The following is a 19,902-nucleotide window of genomic DNA, read 5'->3' as shown; positions in this document are numbered from 1 at the left end:
CTGAATATAAGTCTCTTTTGTCTGACCATGGTCATTCTTGAAGGATGCTGAAGAATTGCCAAAATAATTCAGAGTTTACAGAAGTCTTGTCCGATTGTTGGAATTTTGGTTTTCTGACTTAGAAATTCTTGCATTCAATTGCATGAAGAGACTTTGAATGAAATAATTTCTTGAGAGAAAAAGCAGCAGGCTTATCTCAGCTCTTTTTTCGTTTATTTATTTATTTATTGTTTAGATGTGTTCTGAATAGCACATCAGACCAATAGAATAAAACTGTTTTTAAGAAATATTTAAAAAGTATTTTGTGTAGTGTTCTGATAGAAAGGTAAGTCAGGAATCATAGAACCATAGAATCTTTTCAGTTGGAAGGCACCTTTAAATACCCAACTCTCTGGCAGTGAGCAGGGGCATCCACAGCTAGATCAGATTGCTCAGAGCCCCGTCCAGCCTGATTTTGAATGTCTCCAAGGATGTCCTGTCTGAACAACCTGTTCCAGTGCTTCACTACCCTTATCATAAAAAACTTTCCTTACATCCTATTTAAGTCTCCCATCTTTTAGTATGAAACCATTTCCCTTTGTCCTGTCACAACAGACCCTGCTAAAGAGTCTGTCCCTTTCTTTCTTATAGCTCCCCTTTAGATACTGAAAGGCCACTGTTAGATCTGGAGCCTTCTCCAGGCTGAATAGCCCCAGCTCTCTCAGCCAGCCCTCACAGGGGAGGTGTTCCATCCCTTGGGCCGTTTCTGTGGCCCTCCTCTAGATGTTCTTCAAGAGATCCACATCTCTCCTGTACTGAGGACTCCACATCTGGATGCAGTACTCCAGGTGAGGTCTCACCAGCACAGAGCAGAGGGACAGGATCACCTCCCTCGCCCTGCTGCCTACAATTCTTTGGATGCAGCCCAGGATACCATTGGCTTTCTGGGCTGTGAGGTCATGTTGCTGGCTCATGTCCAGTTTGGCATCCACCAGTACTCCCAAGTCCTTTTCGGCAGAGCTGTGCTCTATCCTTACATCCCCCAGCTTGTATTGATAGTGGAGGTTGCCACGACCCAGGTGCAAGACTTTGCACTTGGATTTATTGAACCTCTTGAGGTTCATCTGGGCCCACTGCTCAATCCTGTTCAGGCGTACTCTTCTGATTAATATAAGTTACAATACACATCACTATAATCACTATCAAGGTCACAGTGCAGAGAATTTAGAGATTGCAAAACAGTGTACGTAGTCACTGTACATAGTCTATCCTGAGAAATTTCTGAAGAAAGGATGTAGTCTATCCTGAGAAATTTCTGAAGAAAGGAAATTAATCCTAAGATGAGCATAAATACCTACCGTATGTACAAGATATACATTGCCAGTGATTGCTATGCTCATATATCAAGAAAAACCTCTGCAAAATTTTCAGGACATGCTTCTGAATTCTTGCATACATGCAAAAACTCATGTTTCCCTAGGGATCAAATAAGTTGTTTATTTTCTTTGTTAATATTGCTTTTAACAGCAAGAACTAACAAGACTAAGAACTAACTAACAAGTTCATGAAATTTTTCATATTTTTTATTTTTTATTTTTGTATTTCTCTGGTCCTGGGAGGAAAAATGGATGGTCCAAATTATTTTCTTTGCTGATAACTGCAGCTGTTTAAGAATTAGTAACAAGTTGAAAAATGCACCCAAACCTCATATGATCATTACATTTTTGCAAAGAGGGGAAATATCTTGAAGATCTACCATGTATGAACTTAGTGCAACAGAACAACTAGAAAGTTCTCTGCACAAAACTGTGGGGTAATGAGGTAGTAAGGATAAGAATGAGAACACGGGGGACTAGAAGCACTTCATCTCAGGACATAAACCTTCAGTGTTGCTGTAGAAAGTGCTGGTCCCAAGGCAGAGTTCCAGCATCTCTCTGTAGTACAGTGGGAAAGCTGTCATGAGAAGGAAGCTTGTGTATGAATAACTTTACTTGGCAAAAATCTCTCTTCAATATCAGTTTTCCACTACACTGAATTATAAAATGGCTATGGATACAACTGGAACTTTCTGTCTGGCTATGAATTATGTCATAACTGTGGCATAGCTCCATAAATGGAGAAAGCTAACTGTTTTCCTCATTTTTAGGTGTAAGTTCCATTTCATAATAGCCATAAGACACAGCATACAGCTATTACATTTCTCAAGTGATTACAGTTGCTCAGTGTTTGGTCTCACGCCCTGTAGAAGTGTTAAGTTTCTCTTATGTGCAGAGAGCAACCATATACCTTCGGTATGAATGACCTACATTTAACTTATGAAAAGAGCAAAACAAGAAAGTACAAATATATATTTTCCACAGGAGAGAGCATACAGTGTTTATTTTCTATATAGCAATCTGTACTATATCCAGAGAATAAAAAATATTTCTGAGCTGTGCACATCTAGATCACTGAAGTAATGGGATTTGGATCAGTCCCAGAGAGAGTGCTAGGAGTGTAAAACTGCAGTACATTCAAAGCAAAAGTCTCATAGCTCCAGAACTGCTTGTATCACATAAATCAAAATGAAGTCTACCTTAAACACATTTTGTAATGTCTTTTTGTTGTTGATAGATACTGTAACTTTTACTGTGATTATAATGCCGTGAATATGTGAGCACTTTTAATTAGATAAACAGTATGTGGTGATATGATAGGTCTCTTGAAAGTTTAGAACACAAGTGATATAGTCATTCAATAGGACATGACAAAGTAGTGTATATGGAATATTGCTAAGTACTCACAGTATTTTAGGAATTCTCAGTTAAAATAAAATTCATACAGAGACACCGAAGAACACAAATTCCATAGCATTGTATTAGCATTCTTCATTCAAATGTTAAAAGTGTCTCATATAAGACAGCAGGGCATCTGTCAAATTATGAAACATGTTGACGTCTTTCCTAGCATTTCTGTTGAAACACCGAACACATTAAGATGAGAAAATGTATTTATGTGATATTTCAGAAGGAAGAAAACTATCTGGAATTTGGAACCTTTCCATTTCCACTTAAAAACACATAGGGCATATTTCCTTTGTTTAAATGTATTTTTTCTTTTTACCTAATTAAAAAAACCCAACACTGTGATTACAAAGCAGTGTAAACATCTTCCCAAAAATGTGTTATCCCCCTTTGTTTTTAAGTCTCCAAGACATTTTTAAAAGCTTTCAGTGAAATCAAAATCCAACAGAAATATTTTTTTCTGTTTAATTATAGCCAATAACTACATTGCAAAGTTGTGGCTGACTCACAACTGAGAAACCTGCTGTGGTCCCTCAGGCTTCTCTGTTTATGCAAGTAATCCAGTACATAAATATTCATTTATATGCATGGATGTAATTTTAAGAGGTATGAAGATGACTAACAAAGGTGTAAAATGCACATTCTTTTCACACTGTAACTTGCAGTATGTAGATTCAATGTATGGTCGCTATCTTAGTGATATAACTCCCAGACTATTTCATTGATTTTGCTAGAGTCATACCAAGAAAATGGATGCCCCAGCTGTCAGCATCCGCTTCACAGGGTGATACAAGTTTAAAAGGAAATAAAACAATCAAGACAGTATGTAACTATACCACTGGAACTGTATGGAGAAATTTAGGAAAGCAAACTAATACATCAATACTTATGCTATGTTTTTCTGGTTTTCTAAAATCTGTTACTCCCATATGGCATCTTGATGTATTTCACTACAAGTTTCCTGGTAGTTCTTGACTAGGAACACAAATGAAGGAACCAATATGTTTGTGATACATTCCTTTTCTGTAAAATGTGATTTTAGCCATATATTGTAAAGTAGCAACTACATGACCTCATCAAAATTTAAGTATTCAGTTCTCTTGTTACCTGACAGAGAGTCAGAGCCTTACATTCCTTTCCTCAGACCAGAGCCCTGCCAGTGTAAGGACATTTTTAAGGCAATCTGTAGAAGCTAGTGCGTTGCACTGCTAACACGAAACCAGCCACCTGGCCAGGACTGTGTTTAAAAAAGATGCAACTCTCCAATTTAAATGTGAGGACAGAATCTAAAGAGGAAAAAGTCTTGAATTACAGCCCCAGTTCCTTGCAAAACCCTTTATCTGACTAGGAACTATCACTAAAAAACATAACAAAGCATTTCTCAGAAATTTGTGAATTGCCTTATACCTGTGCCAAGTCATGTTTTTCTTTGCTATCTTAGCTTTAATTCTTGAATTTTTTTTTACGACCCAGCTTCTATAGGAAGCTTAAGTGGGAAATTACTGTGGCAGGATGAACAGTTTAAGAACTGCTCTTTTTATTAAATTTAAATAGTGGCTGTGCCAGATTTTTATGAAAAAAGTTCTGTCCAAAAATTTTGTCACTTCAAAACAAATTAGTTCCTGTCAACAGTGGAAAATTGCTGTACAGTTTTTGGATTCTATAAACTGAAGTGTTAGAAAAAAAAAAAAGAACCTTCAATGTAATCTTTTATTGACATATTTTAAAATCTGTATTGGAAATTTGAGAATGTATTCTAGTTGAGAAAAACATTGATATAAGGATAATCTCATCGGAGCATTTTTACTTTCTTGACTTAAGCAAGAGTCTCAGCACATAATTGCTATGCTGAGTCCTTCCATGGTTCAATATCCAGCTCAATATCGTGTTTCCTATGGTGACCAGTAGCAGATGCTCTGGCTAATAGTGTCAGAATAGTGTAGGATATCCGTTCTTTAGGTCTTCATCTAGGTAGATGATGACGGTAATCATCAGTTTGAGATTTCATAATTTTACCATGAGGAAGGATGGAACAGACTGCAAATGTAGCATTCCAGTAATGAATTTGATCTACCCTTGTATAAATCTGTGCAACAGAGTGGCTTGACAGGTGTCATTTGTGAGAAGTGTGTTCTGGCTTGTAAATGAGTGAGGCTGCTGTTTAGCTCATGCATTGCTGGGATGCTGTTTTCTTTGTTCAGTAACCGTTTGTTAAGGATATCCAAGTAGGTGCTTGTGATTCTTCAGTGTAACGACAGAACCCTACCCAGCTTGAGTGTGTGGTTTGATGTGTTTTGCAAACATGGGCACTGTAAGTTCACACAGCTGTAAAACTTGAGATTATTCTCCTGTGGCCTCCAACACTCACAGATACTTACCTTAGATCTCTTTGCGAGGTAGGGGCCACCACTGAAGGAAAGTGGGCTTGCTGCAAAGTGGACTTTATTGAAATCAAGGCAGACATTCATAGATTTTTATTTTTCAGTGCCTGCAATCTTGAGGTGCAAAATACTGTTCATAAACTTTATTGCTGTTCAAACCAGAAAGAATTCCTATAACTCAGCAAGATGCACTACTTTCATATTGTTTTTTTTTTATTGTTGTTTTTTTTTTAAAGAAAAAACAAAGACTCTTCAAAGCTAATATTTGAGAGGAAGCAAGGGAGGGAACAAGAAAGATGGTTAAATATTTGATTTGCAAAGGCAGCTGTGTAGAATACAAAAATATTTAATAAATTAAAAGAAAAAAACTCAGACTTCACCAAGGAAAATAATTTTCTTTTCTGATTGTTGTTTCTATTATTTAGATGTAAATACTGAGGACATAAATCCTTATGCTGGTCTGTGTCCAGATAATAAAACACATGTTAGTGTTTAAAAGTTTTCAGTCTGATTGAAGTCAATGATATGAGTTGAGGAGTTTTCCTGAATTGGGAACCAAGTGTTGATTTGTCATGAGGGAACATTATTAATTTTGTTTCTTGTTAGAATGTACCTGTATTGTCATGTCATTTGAATTCTTACTCTCACCGATGTTTGTTTTGGTATTAATTGGGATTTATAGATGGCAACTGTAAAAACGTAGTAACATAAAATAAAAAAACAGAACAGGGCCAAGGTGATTTTTACTTAGAAATATGATTGTTCCCTCCTGGGCTACGGCACAAGGAAATCAAGCAACTTCAGGAAAGCACATGGTGCAGAAGTGTATATCTTAATTATTTTGGAAATAGAGGCAACTATGAAAGTGATTACTGCAAATTTTTGCAAAATAAACTACAAATTACTTCAGAAGCAGACACTGAAATCACTGAGAGAAAGTTGAAGCTGCTGTTCTGTTAAACTCTGTTTCTCTTCAGAAAATTAGCCTACATTAATATTTTTTCTATATTTTTCTGTTTGTTTTTTTTTTTTTAACAGATGTTATCGCAGGAAACTATTTTACTGAGAATTGGCATTATCATTCTATCTCTGACCTCTTTTGGATTTCTTATGGAGAACAGGCAAGATATAAAGCATGTTTTTTTCTTCTCTCATTCTACATTACAAACATTATAAAGAAATCTCAAGTGTGTTCAAAATTATATTGATAAAGAACTGTAGATATACGCTGACATGTATGTTTCTGTCTGTTGACTAGAAGATAAAACATGAACAACCAATGACTAAAACAAGGAGTGCTCCAGTAGCAGTTAGTGGGTATGCAGAAGCACCAGCTGCTCATGTCCTCAAATGTGCTTGCATTTGCTGGGTCAGCATCTCTCATTTTGTGACACTGGCAGGCCTGTAGACTGTCCCAATGCTGTTCAAGCTCAGCCGTATTGTTTCAGTCCTATGTAGTAGCGTATCATGGGTGTCAGATTGGCTAATTGTATATGAAAAGTACATAAGAAGAGCAGACTCAAACTCATGTGAAGGATAGCATAGATTTTCAACTAAATTTGGTCATTATGGATTCAAGTCAAATTGGAGCTTGAGAAATATACCACCTCTGTGTGATGTATGCTCTGGAAGTATTCCATATGAGTGCTGTGACCCTACAGAAAGCTGAATAGCAACTACAGTTTCATACAGAGAAACTATGAGTATTTGCACTGCTAACACAGAAATGTGGAATAGAATCTCCATTGTTGTGCCACTAATGTTTTGCACATGTTGCTCATTGTCTTTTTCAGAAAAGAATACATTTTGCTTGTATGTTCTGAATGGTTTATTTCAGGATAGGTAAAAGTTTTTCAAGAAATCAGAGATCCGTATTGTTTACAAACTTGGTAAGGAGAATTAATAGAAATTTACAGAAATGTGCCAGTGAAAAGATTCTGAGCTATTCAGATGGCAGTTTTCAGAATTTTGCTGTTGTCACTTCTATGATTAAAAGATATGTTTATATGCGTGCGAATTCACATATGTTCTCTGCGCATAGAATCATAGAATCACCAAGGTTGGAGAAGACCCACAAGATCATCTAGTCCAACCGTCCACCTTCCACCAGTATAACCCCACTAAGCCATGTCTCTCAACACAACATCTAAACGTTTCTTGAACATCTTCAGGGACGATGACTCAACCACCTCCCTGGGCAGCCCATTCCAGTGCCTGACCACTCTTTCAGAAAGCAGTATTTCCTAACGTCCAGCCTGAATCTCCCCTGGTGCAACTTGAGGCCATTCCCCCCTTGTCCTGTCACTAGTTATAAGAGAGAAGAGGCTGACCCCCAGCTCACCACAACCTCCCTTCAGGTAGTTATAGAGAGCGATAAGGTCTCCCCTGAGCCTCCTCTTCTCCAGACTGAACAATCCCAGCTCCCTCAGCCACTCCTTGTAAGGCCTGTGCTCCAGACCCCTCACCAGCTTTGTCGCCCTCCTCTGAACACGCTCCAGGGCCTCAATGTCTCAATGCCCCTTCCTTGCAGTGAGGGGCCCAAAACTGGACACAGTACTCAGGGTGCAGCCTCACCGGTGCTGAATACAGAGGGACAATGACTTCCCTGCTCCTACTGGCAACACTATTTCTGATACAAGCCAGGATGCCGTAGAATCATAGAATCATAGAATTAGCTAGGTTGGAAAAGACCTACAAGATCACCTAGTCCAACCATCCACCTACCACCAACAACCCCACTAAACCATGTCTCCCAACGCTATATCTAAACGTTTCTTGAACATCTCCAGGGACGGTGACTCAACCACCTCCCTGGGCAGCCCGTTCCAGCGTCTGACCACTCTTTCAGAAAAATAGTATTTCCTAATGTCCAGCCTAAATTGACCATTGACCTTACTCCTACTGGCAACGCTATTTCTGGTACAAGCCAGGGTGCCATTGGCCTTCTTGGCCACCTGGGATACGTGTGTGTTCTTACCTCCAGAAAATTCAGTATTCGAATTCCATATAAGCTGTATACTATAAAAATGTAACTGAAAGGCCGAGAAAGGGGATTTGAAATAGGTGCAGGATTCACAGACCATTTCTACATTCTGACTTTCATTGAAGTTAACAAGCAAAAAAAGAAATGACATTAATCTGCGTTATTTCCTGTTTCTAGACCCCAAGCAGGAATTTTGGAAATCATCCGCTGCTCAATCTTCTTAGGAGTATACAAACTTGGCTATTTAAGAAATCAGCTTTCTTTGTTGGACTACACGTATGAAGTAAGACATTTATTTTGAAATATTTAAGCTAATGACCTTATAAATTATTACTGTCATAAAAAATGAGAACATTACAAATGTTCATTTGGCTTCTTTATTTTCATCACATAATTTGAATAGAATATTGATTATTATTTTTTTTTCTTTTAAGAAATGAATTTCTTTGATATAGCCAATTTGTATAGAAAGAAGTCAGAAAGCTATCTGCTTACCAGTCATTGCAGAAATATATTTTCATTAGAATAACAGAAGTTCATTCCTGAATTTGAATTGAGTGATTCCTATTTCACTGGAACAAATCTAAAAACTTTGGAGGCTGGAAAAGTTTTAAATATCAAATATTTTTCTCTGTACTTATACTATACCTCAGGAACAGACTTTTAGGCATTCAAAAAGATAGGAGACTGGACTAAACAGGTATTTAATTTGCTTAAGTTCAGTTACTTTTGTGTTCGTAGGGAATGTTTTTATTGTGTTTGTGATATTTGCTTTTTAATTTACTTTCTTTTTTTAAGCAAGGTTGGTTAAAATAACTACTTCAGTGTGACTGGAGTTTGATAACACTGCTGAGCTACAGATTCTGATGCCTTTAACATTCCCAAGCTACCTTGTGCTGGTCACCAGCAAAGTTGGTTATCAGTAACATTATGAACCTTTTTAAACTAGTAGAAGTGTTATCAGAAAGTTATTTTTTTGGCTTAAAAACACACACACTCAAAAAAAAAAAATTAAAAAATAATGATTGAGACTCAGACCTGTTAGTGATTAAATTCAGAATGATTTCTGTGACTTGAAACAGCTGCAAAATACATAGCAACTGATAATTTCTCTAAGAGGATATTTCTGGTCATGGTGCTGATTCTCCTGCTTTTCCCTGAGATCAGGCAAAAGGAGAGCATAAAAATATATTATACTACTGTGTGTCTTTTTCCTTGATACAGGAAACAATAATTAGTGGACAATATTTAATGCAAAATAAACATTTTTTTTATATTGACTGATACCTGATAGCCTACTATAATAGATAGTCTAGAAGTAAAGAATTTTATTATTTGGCAATAAATTCTACAGCCTGTGATCAATAGCTCTCAGACTTCAGGTACTTGGGTTTTCTAACTAAACGTGGGCTGAATTATATGTCAAAATGTACCCTCTAAATTTCCCCCAACTTTTGCCTTTCTGATGTGCATATATGTGAAAGGTTAAAGGAGTAGAAGTAAAATTTTCAGGTTGATATTTCTATTTTTTTTGGAGGGAACTATATGGTTTCCTATTATGTCATGAAAAAAGAAGTTACCTATTCTGTTCCGTATTTGCATCTGTCATTAAAATACTAACCTCTTTGCCCTTTCTCTACTGTACTTTCCTCTGCTTTCTTGTGCAGTTTTTCTTCTTCTTTTCTTTTTTTCTTAATGTTATACTTCTTTGACTCTTTCTTAGTCCCTTCTTTGACATTGAGTAGGTAGTTCATTTTTAATGAGAAACAGGGGAAGCTTGCTCACATTATTTTCTTTGAAAAAACTTAAATGGGTGTCCTCCAAGTTGTTCACTCTCAACGAGACCAAATCAAATAATGCTTCTGAAGAATTCCAGTATGTCAGAGCAAGTGACTTGCATTTTGTCATAAATTATCAAGCTTGTGATATTAATAGCTTTATGATGTTTGTGAGTCTCCCATCTTGATATGCATGTTTTACCATCACAGGCTTTGCTTGTGCACTGTCAATGCATTATACAATTTCTCGATTTGTGGTAGGAATGTTGCTATGTATACTGTAGTATTTTTTAATGGAATTTACAAGAAAAAATTCTGACCAAAAGGAAACTGCCAGAGATTTGACAATTTCTGTTGAAAAGTCTCTTCAGATTATTAATGTTTTCAGTCATTATCCATGAGATCATTTTGAACCATAAGACTCCAATAAGCATAATAAATAAATTGTTTTCACCTAAATTAGAACTAAAATTTGTCCTAAAAATTGTTTCTTGTTCAACATTCATAAAACCTATCCTTCCTAAGTAATGAGATAAGTGCAAGAATGATTTTGCCATACGTTATGTTAAATCATGTGTGACTTCTCTCTTCTCGTGCCTATGGTTCATCTACTTGCATTCCTAATTAGTATCTTATAACCACTAAATAAAATTTCAGAAGTAATCATCCATGTAGTATTATTTGTAGGGTGCTCTAACTAATAAAAATAAGTGGTTAAACTTCAAATGATTGCCTAACATGGGATTTGCTGAATGTGCAGTTTTGAGCTTAGGCTGATCTGAACGGAGAGTTTCACCAAATCTAAAAAATTAACAGCTCAGTCCTGACTACTCCTTTCTCTGTTCCTAGTCCTGTATCCCTGTCGCTGTCTGCCATTTTAGTAAGTTAGAGAAGATCATAACATATTTGATAATTATCAGAACTACTGAAATTTTTACCTTCCGCGTGAAAACTAAAAAGAAAATACAGAAAAAAGAGGAAACAAGAAGAGTAGAAGAAAGGAGAGAGCCTTTTGCTGTTACACTAGCGCAGGTGACTGTGAAAATCGCAGCCAACGACTGCCATTCCATCAGGAGAACCAGCCCTGCCCTCTTTCTCTGGCACCTTAATCTCACTACCCAGCTAATTCAGTCACCTGGCTGCTCTGACAGAGGCAGCCAAAGATTTACCTTCATGTAAATTCTATGATTTAACTTCGTCTGGAGTAAGAAAGTTCCCTAATGCAGAGGTCCACGGAAGTAAAATGCAGCTAGAGGTGGGTAAGAAAGAACTGCTTGTTTTGGTAAAGCTGCAGTCTTCATATAATTGTTTATTGTGTCCACACTCCAATAACCACAGAATTGCATCTGTCTATGCTTTGAAATTCTGTATTAAGTAATGTGGTTACCAGTCTTGGCTCGGTTGTAGCTGAAGTTCTTCCAAGACATATTCTTGAGAGATCTCTCCTGGTGTTTTTTCCTTTTCCAAAGAAGACAATAATTCTAAGTTATCAGAGTTAGAAAAATAATCTTTTCTTCTTGTGGGAGGTGGAACCCTACACATTTCTCAGCATGTATTTTCTATTCCGTGTACTGTGTATGTTTCATATGCTTGGGCAAAAGAAGTAGGCTGTGTTGTTGTTGTGTTTTTTGGTTGATTGTCTTTTAGAAACAAGACATAGTGAAGTTTGAAGAACTTTTTAGATCTTATGAGAATTCTTTCTGGGATGAAGTTCACTGCCCACCTTGGTGATAGAGATATTATATTTGACTGGATATAGACAGTAAGTTGAGAAGCGAATGCATTTCTGTTCAAGGGTCTGTGCTGCCACAGCCTATACTAGTGAGTTTGCTGTAGGCTGATTATTTCATGCCTGTGTAATGTGATGATCATGTGTATTGCTATTGCCAAATCTTTTTCTGTCATACCGGGCCTGGAGTCTCCTAACCACCTGGAGGTAGCAGAAAACATTGCTTGTACATTCAGTTATGTGACATTTCAGCAGGCACAATATGTAAAAATAAATTTGTGATGATGGTACACCTCTTCAAAGAATTTCCATCTAGCTTCTCTGGTTTGGCATCAGTCAGCATATTCCATGAGCTGATTTTGGTTGAGCACTGGCTGTTATTTAACAGTAATACTAATGAGGAGAAAGTAGAAATGAGAGCCATTGACATGTTGTTGGAACTCTTGTCTGAAATATGTTCATTAACTCCCATAGTGGCTGCAGCTCACTACTGTGACTCATAAGCTGAGGGAATGAGAGTGAAGAAAGCTAGAGAAAGAAATGCACATGTCTATTTTGATGTGCCTGTTTGTCTTTTTTTTTTTTTGCTAAGGCTTTATATCTGAGAATAGGTCTGTACACCCAGACTCTTCCTGCACCGCTTGGCAACAAAACCGTCAGCAGTCATGTATTTACTAATGGATAGGAAGGATAAAGATCTGTGACAACTTTCACTGAAGAAAACTGAGAAAAAGAGAGGATGTATGCCTGTGTGAAATCTTGAATGAAGTACTTGTTTTCTATTTTGTATGGGCATGTGTTGCATTAGAAAAATAACCAACAGTGGAAGATATATAGAGTCTTTTGCAGCAGATTATAATTCAATCCTTAACTAATGAAGGCAGAAATGAACTTCTTTGTGGTCAAATTATTTATTTACTCCTCCAGAGCATATAAACTCTGTAGATGCAGCTGTTCCAAACGTTTTTGGAGACAGTATTCTGTACCAAATCTCTGGTCTTCGATGCAATTCTTGTATTTCTTACGAGCATGTCAGCTAATTTGTCTGGATGAAATATATAACATCTCTTTATTAAAGAACTGATTTGCACTGTACTCTGCATTCCACAGCAGTCCCTCTTAATGTGATATATATCCACATTACTTACTTCTCTTTTCATTATACAAAGGCTTGCTGTTGCCTCACTTGTTTCTTAGTGTAATTTCCCAGAGTCAGAATACTGACTTATGAGTACTGACTTAAAACAAACATTTACTCATAAGAACTTATTTCCACATCAGCGATAGTTTTCTGCTCTGCATCATTTTTCCTTGGTCCCTCATTATGGTCATCTATGCCACATTTCAAAGTGCAGCGTATCCTATATTTGGTTTCCATTAAGGTGAAGGCTCCATGCCCTTTGCAATGATTTATAACCTCAGCATTCAGGCAGTCTCTGTGCCCTAACTAGATTGGCTGATGTATCTGAAATGTATTTTTGAAGTGATGGAAGGAAACTACTACCTCATGATAAAAAGCCTTGTCAACACACATGGAATTAAATAAACACGAGTTGTAATCTGTATTTTCTATGTTAGCCTCATTCAGAAAATTCTGCTGTACCATGCAGTAGACTGGACTTTTAATATTCTTGACAACTACTCTAGGGGGAATAATGTCCCTTAGAAAAAGTCACAGTAAAACCTGGTAGTAGATTAAGTTCGTTTCCACTTAGGTGTGACAGCAGTCGTTACTGATTTTAGACTTAGGCAGTTTGAGAATCGGCTTCACCACCATCAACTACAGACTATGATGTATAGTTCCAGATGCTCTGGCCAATTGACCGTAAAATTGCTCTGCATTTCTGGCAGAGCAATGGAGCTGGAGCTTTTAAAATCTCCACTCCCTGAGCTCAACACCCTCCCCCCTCTGCTTAAAAGCTGCTCATTATTCTTCTTCTGCCCACTGATCTTAGCAAAAGAAAAACTTCTGGAATCAATTAGAAGTGTCTGCACTTGATGAGATTTGCACGTGAGTTTGGAATTGCGAGGCTTTGATAGTGTCAGCCAACAGCTGCAGTTTCAGGTGGTAAAATCGGGGAAGGAATTTTCCAGGGTTTATTTACAATCATAAAATAAAACAAAAATCAAGACAAGTTGGAAACTATCTAGTGTATCATTAAAATGAAGCCTCAATTGGGTTATATATTTATTTTGTCTGAAAAAAAAGTAAACCGTTGGTCTATTATCAGGATCTTTTCAATTACCTTGCAGTTATTAGGCAATATAGACTGGTTGTAATAAAATGCAAGCTATGGGCTGCTTGCTGTAGTTCTAACTATGAAAGAGGCATCTGCTATTACTTTTGTCATGTTAATTGCTCAACAAGACAAGGAGGTAGTCATACTTAATGGAAATCAGAAGTGTGTAGTCAAAGATGAAGCAAAGGTGGTATTCTGAACATAGAAAATACATATTCACATATACTGTCTGGCAATTTTGCATTTCACTTTCAGCTCCAGCTAAATAGGTGACTGGAAAAATAACATTCATATCGATAGTTCTGATGTTTATTTTCTGACCCTTCTGAGCAGTTAGGGATTGGCTTGTATCTGCATGAGCTTTAAACATAACAGCCATGCCAAATCGTGGAATCATAGGATCATAGAATTAGGTAGGTTGGAAAAGACCTACAAGATCATCCAGTCCAACTGTCCACCTTCCACCAGTATAACCCCACTAAGCCATGTCTCTCAACACAACATCTAAACGTTTCTTGAACACCTTCAGGGACGCTGACTCACCATCTCCCTGGGCAGCCCATTCCAGTGCCTGACCACTCTTTCAGAAAGCAGTATTTCCTAACGTCCAGCCTGAATCTCCCCTGGCGCAACTTGAGGTCATTCCCCCTTGTCCTGTCACTAGTTATAAGAGAGAAGAGGCTGACCCCCAGCTCACTACAACCTCCCTTCAGGTAGTTATAGAGAGCGATAAGGTCTCCCCTGAGCCTCCTCTTCTCCAGACTGAACAATCCCAGCTCCCTCAGCCACTCCTTGTAAGGCCTGTGCTCCAGACCCCTCACCAGCTTTGTCGCCCTCCTCTGAACACGCTCCAGGGCCTCAATGTCTCAATGCCCCTTCCTTGCAGTGAGGGGCCCCAAACTGGACACAGTACTCAGGGTGCGGCCTCACCGGTGCTGAGTACAGAGGGACAATGACTTCCCTGCTCCTACTGGCAACGCTATTTCTGATACAAGCCAGGATGCCATTCGCCTTCTTGGCCACCTGGGCACACTGCTGGCTCATGCTCAGCCGAGTATCGACCAGTGCCCCCCTGGTCTGTTTCCTCTACACAGTCTTCCATCCACTCTGCCCCAAGCCTGTAGTGTTGCCTGGGGTTGTTGTGGCCAAAGTGCAGGACCCGGCACTTGGTCTTGTTGAACCTCATCCCATTGGGTTTAGCCCAGAGATCCAGCCTGTCCAGATCACTCTGTAGGGCCTTGCTACCCTCAGGCAGATCGACACTTCCTGCCAGCTTGGTGTAGTCTGCAAACTTACTGAGGGATGAGATTGTTAACATTCAGATATGCATCTGAGAGTGTCTTTATAAAGATCAAATCGTGCCATTTCACACACATTGTTATTAAATTCGCATTGCAGACTGGTTTAGTTCATAAGTCAAAGCATAATTTTTCTAAAAGCCAGGAATGCTACAAACCTCATCAAACTGGATTCTTTTCTACATCGTAACACATGGATATTCTCCATACCAATGAATTTCTTCACTCATATAAATCCCTCGTAAGTAGATGTGTTTATCTGTGCAATTGCAACTCCAGTAGTAAAGTGTTAGCTGGCAGTTTTGTTTTTAATGTACAAAAGCATTGATTTGCTTCATACCTAAATTTATCCTATGGTGATAGCACTATTAGGGAAAAGTGTATGTCGTTTTTATCTTCTCTTATTTAAAGGGAAATAGTTAAATAATAAAAAAAAAAATGAGAAGGAGCTTCCAGTGAAGGAACTCATGGAGGCTGCCTTGTTTGTAGAAGTAGTCATCTGTATTTGCACAGTGGTATCTCTGCACCACTATTCAGGCAGTGCTGGCATAAACTAGAGTGAAAGGCAGGTGTAGGGATGGCCCTTTGTGGTTTGGATTCTGTAGAGGAGATGCAAGTGCAGTTAAAGCAGGTTCATGTTTCTTAGCAGAGCTAGTGCTTACCAATCAGTTTATGCTTTCCTATATGTTTTATGTTCAGTGATGATTCAAGATATAGCATAATGTAAAGCAACAAAGGCAAGGGTAAGATGGATGAGAATGAGAGACACTGGCTTACTTGCTGAGATTTTCTTCCCATGTATGTAGTGGGGGAGAGGCAGAAGATGCCTCCTGAATGCATGCATCAGATGATGTCCTTGTCGCTGTGCCATGCACAGCACCCCAGAGCAAGGAGCATGCCAGCCTTACCGTGTATGGCTGAAGTGAGCATGGGCTCTGCAATGTGGCTGTCATTAACCTATCCCACTTGCCTGCATGAGTGTGTTTTGTAACTACCTGATATGGCAAATTAGTGGACTTCTTGCTGAAATCAGATAGTCTGCCACCAGAACTGTTGCAGCTGACAGGTGGGAATTGTCCCAGCAATAAATAGAGGAAAACTGTGCCTGTGTTGCCAAGACCATGAAGGCAGATGTCTTAGTTTGAATTTTATCCTCGACATGACGTGCAGAGGGATTGAATTAGCTTTTAGGAGATGACAGCTTTAATTAAGCCAGCTATTTCTGATGTGGAATAAATCTGGGTTTGGCAGATACAAGGTGACCACAAAGAACCAGTCTAGTGTTTAAACATTTAGGGTATTTTTGTCTCACAAGACTTAAATAGAAAAAAAACTAACTGTAGAAAGAAGGGAGATGAAGGTACAAGATTATTCTTCCTGTAAGCATCTCATTCTATTTTGTAGGAGTAACCATAACATAGTGGCTATAAATATTTAATGTTTTAGGAACATAATGGCTGTGTGGTACTTACAGATCCAGATTGTAACATATGCTATGGAAGGGCCAAATAAATATCTATATTTAGAAAAGAAAAAAAAGTAGTACATTGTATAGTATTTTTTATCAAATTAATGATTGGATTGTTGTTTTGCACAGCCTATATTTTTTCAGTAGCTGTTAATGAAGAGCAAGGAAGGGAAAGCACAATACAAATTGAGTCTATTTTTGTCTACTACGGCACCTGAAATAACCACTGAAAACTGGTTCATGGCATTTTGGCAGTTGCATTCTAAATTCTAACCAGCCAGTGCTTGTTATATAAAGGGAGCAATAGATCAATAGGATAAAATCAAGCTGTTGTCTTTGCTCTGATTTATTTTTTTATTGCTGCCTTGTTTTTTTTGTATACATTCTGTTTTCTATGATGTTTATAGAGTCAGAGGATATAGAGAAAGCAACAATGCTACACTTATTTTTATATTTGGGTATTACGCAAGGCAAAGAGAATGTTTTAAAATTTCCTTTTCCTGCCAATGCCAAATAAAAATTGCCTGATGAAAGAAGATTAGCAAATGCTCTGTTTAACAACTGATTCCCAAATGCAGAACACACAAAACACTTTGTATGTTTAAAAGTTAGAAATAGGTGTTATGGGAAAAAAGTACATATAAAGCTCTAGTTGTCAGTTGAAACTAAGGAAGAACAATGCAGAAACCCCCATAGAGTCTGGGAATCATCACATCTGTCTTGACAGAATTAGTTTGGTTTATCTTCATATCGAGCCCATTAAATGCCCAGAATAAATTGTTTATTTTGCTAATTGGAAGCTAATACACAGCTAAAAATGCCTGGTTTTGGTTTGAATATTTTAAGCTTTTATAAAGAAAAAGTTTCTGTATTTTTTCCATAGCTATTACCTGATTTCATTACACATCTGTATATGAGTATAAATCTAGATATATTTATTTCTTGTTGCCTTCGTGTAAGTTGGCTACAAAAAAAAAAAAAAAAGCCAAGTGTAAGTAACAGTGAATAGCAGAATGTTAAGAAAAAGAATCTGACAGTTAACTGCATTGGTTTATACATACATGTCTCTATATTTCTCTCATTTTTCCTTTGTCTGCAGTCTAGTTATATTATAAACAGACTGATACTTGTCTTTAAGCATACATAAAACTTCCTACCCCACTTAGGTATGCAGTGTAAGAGCTGTCATGGTCATTTCTTCTTTTCAACTTTTAAATAAATGCAACTTAAACATCATTTTTATTATATTTTTTTTTTCATGTGCACATTTTTTTTTCAGTTCTCTGTGGCATTCTCTGAGTACCTTCTACCACAGGAGTCCAATTCTAATACTTCGTTGGGCTGTCTTCGCTCCTCATGAAAGCATTAGTCTAAACTGTGCCCATTCCTATTGTCTTATCAATACTTGAAAGTGTTAATTAATTTCTAGGGTCATCTAGTCCTCATTAAAGCACTTCTCCAGAACATACCATGAGTGAGAAGCAGGAATTCAGCTGTCATAAACTTGTAAATGAGACAGAAAAATGTGTTACCAACATATCAACAATTAAGATAACAGCTTAATAACCTCTAAAAATTAAGGGACAACTGAATATAATTTGCTGTGAACTCTGAGTAGAAGTCTGGCATAAACTTTTATACGTTTAAATATTTTAAAGCATAGAAAAATGTTTGAGATTTTTCTAAGTGAAAGGGACCCATTTTTTAACTTAATTTTCTGCTTTATTCTTTTCTCCTTTTTCTTTTAAATTCTATTTTTTCTATGTGTGGAAAAGGAAATTGAGACAATAAAATAACCTTTATAGAAGAGTTCATTGTAAAAACTTGAAAAATAAAAAGAAGAAAAATATTACAAAACTTTCAAAAATTAAATTCCTACTTGGTTTTAGCAGACTTTAATTTATATTCCAGGCCAATATCGCCAACTACGTCTACTAAATATTGCTTAAAAAGAAACATCACATTCAGCCTTCTCCATTTAACATAAAATTAAATCTTCAACTTGCTCTAAGCTCATTAATCTTAACATCACACATTTTAAGAAATAAAACATTTGAGTAAATTGTCCTACCTCTACTTCTAAGAGTAGAGAGAGAATAGTATTTCATCTGAGTGGCTACATGAGGACCTAAGATTTTCATTAGTGAGATGTGATACTTAAAAAATAAGAAAAAACTGTTAAGTTTTAACACAGTATGTAGCATTGGTACACTGTTAGAGCTTAGGATCCAGATGAGCTTTTTCACACCCTGTTTGTTTCTGTTTTTATACTTTACTTACTGATAGCTCACTTGAAACAACTACTACTAGAGTAAGAAAATCTCAGCAGAGGCTCCAAGATCTTAGGAAACCTTTCAGAACTTGAAGGAGAGCTGAGCTGATCTATGCAAACCAAGCACAGAAATATTTCACATGTGTATGAGGTGCATAGCTGTCGAAGAATTCTATCAAATGAGAAGAAACCATTGAGTAATAGTATGTTATACTTTTATGTGGTTGTATTTCCCATTGTAATGTTACAGTGTTACTCTGGTTAAGAACAATGTATGAATTGATGCCATCCTAACTTTGTCTTCAAGTATCTTATTGGACTATTCATCACTTTCTAAGTATTTACTAATTTCTGCGAAGTACTTGTAGAAGACTATCCATTTGACTGGACGGTTCATCTAGAGTCTCCCTAGCCAACTACTTCTGTTGTTTTGTTTTGACATTTGTGTGGACAAAATTATGTGGCCTTCATTATTTTATTTTGCTTTTGTAATACTATTAAACTATACACTGAGCACATTGCAGCTGTAGAATCTATATGTGTTAGACTGCGTGTATTTAGTCATATATGCCTGTAATTTCAGAGAACCCATAATCCGTTTGGAAGTGGAGATTCTGATTTTCTGAATGTTCATGTGTGGACAAATGTTTAGTTTCTGGGTTAGACAGTCTTCAGTCTTTAGAATGCAGATGGCCTCTGAAAAAATGTGTTAGAAAGGGAGCTGCATTGTTGGATTAGTTGTAAAGAATTGAAGCTATACTTAATAGTTTGCAAAACAAATAAAAGTAGATCTGCTGAATATCCAGTTTTTTTGAAGGAAATCTGCTAAAACAGGACGTACTTATGCCTTCAGGCCAAGGTAGAGTCTTTGAGAGGAGACTTTGAAATTGGTGGCCATAAGGTATACTATCAAATGTAATATTATTCTTGCTGGAAAAAAGGTGTATGTATTCACATATTAGTGAGGTTGAAAGTGGAATGGAAGGAAATG

General features: G+C 37.2%; 1 protein-coding gene across 1 annotated transcript in view; it reads left to right on the top strand.

Annotated features, from left to right (window-relative positions):
• Positions 1-19,902, top strand: part of AGMO (alkylglycerol monooxygenase) — a 191,066-nt gene that overhangs the window by 101,653 nt on the left and 69,511 nt on the right. The window contains 2 exon segments of the mRNA XM_021388532.1: positions 6,182-6,276; positions 8,304-8,409. Of these exon segments, the coding sequence (XP_021244207.1) occupies positions 6,182-6,276; positions 8,304-8,409 (201 nt within the window).

This window comes from Numida meleagris, chromosome 2 (assembly GCF_002078875.1).
Source record: "Numida meleagris isolate 19003 breed g44 Domestic line chromosome 2, NumMel1.0, whole genome shotgun sequence".
NCBI lineage: Eukaryota > Metazoa > Chordata > Aves > Galliformes > Numididae > Numida > Numida meleagris.
This window is presented reverse-complemented; position numbering and strand designations above follow the sequence as displayed.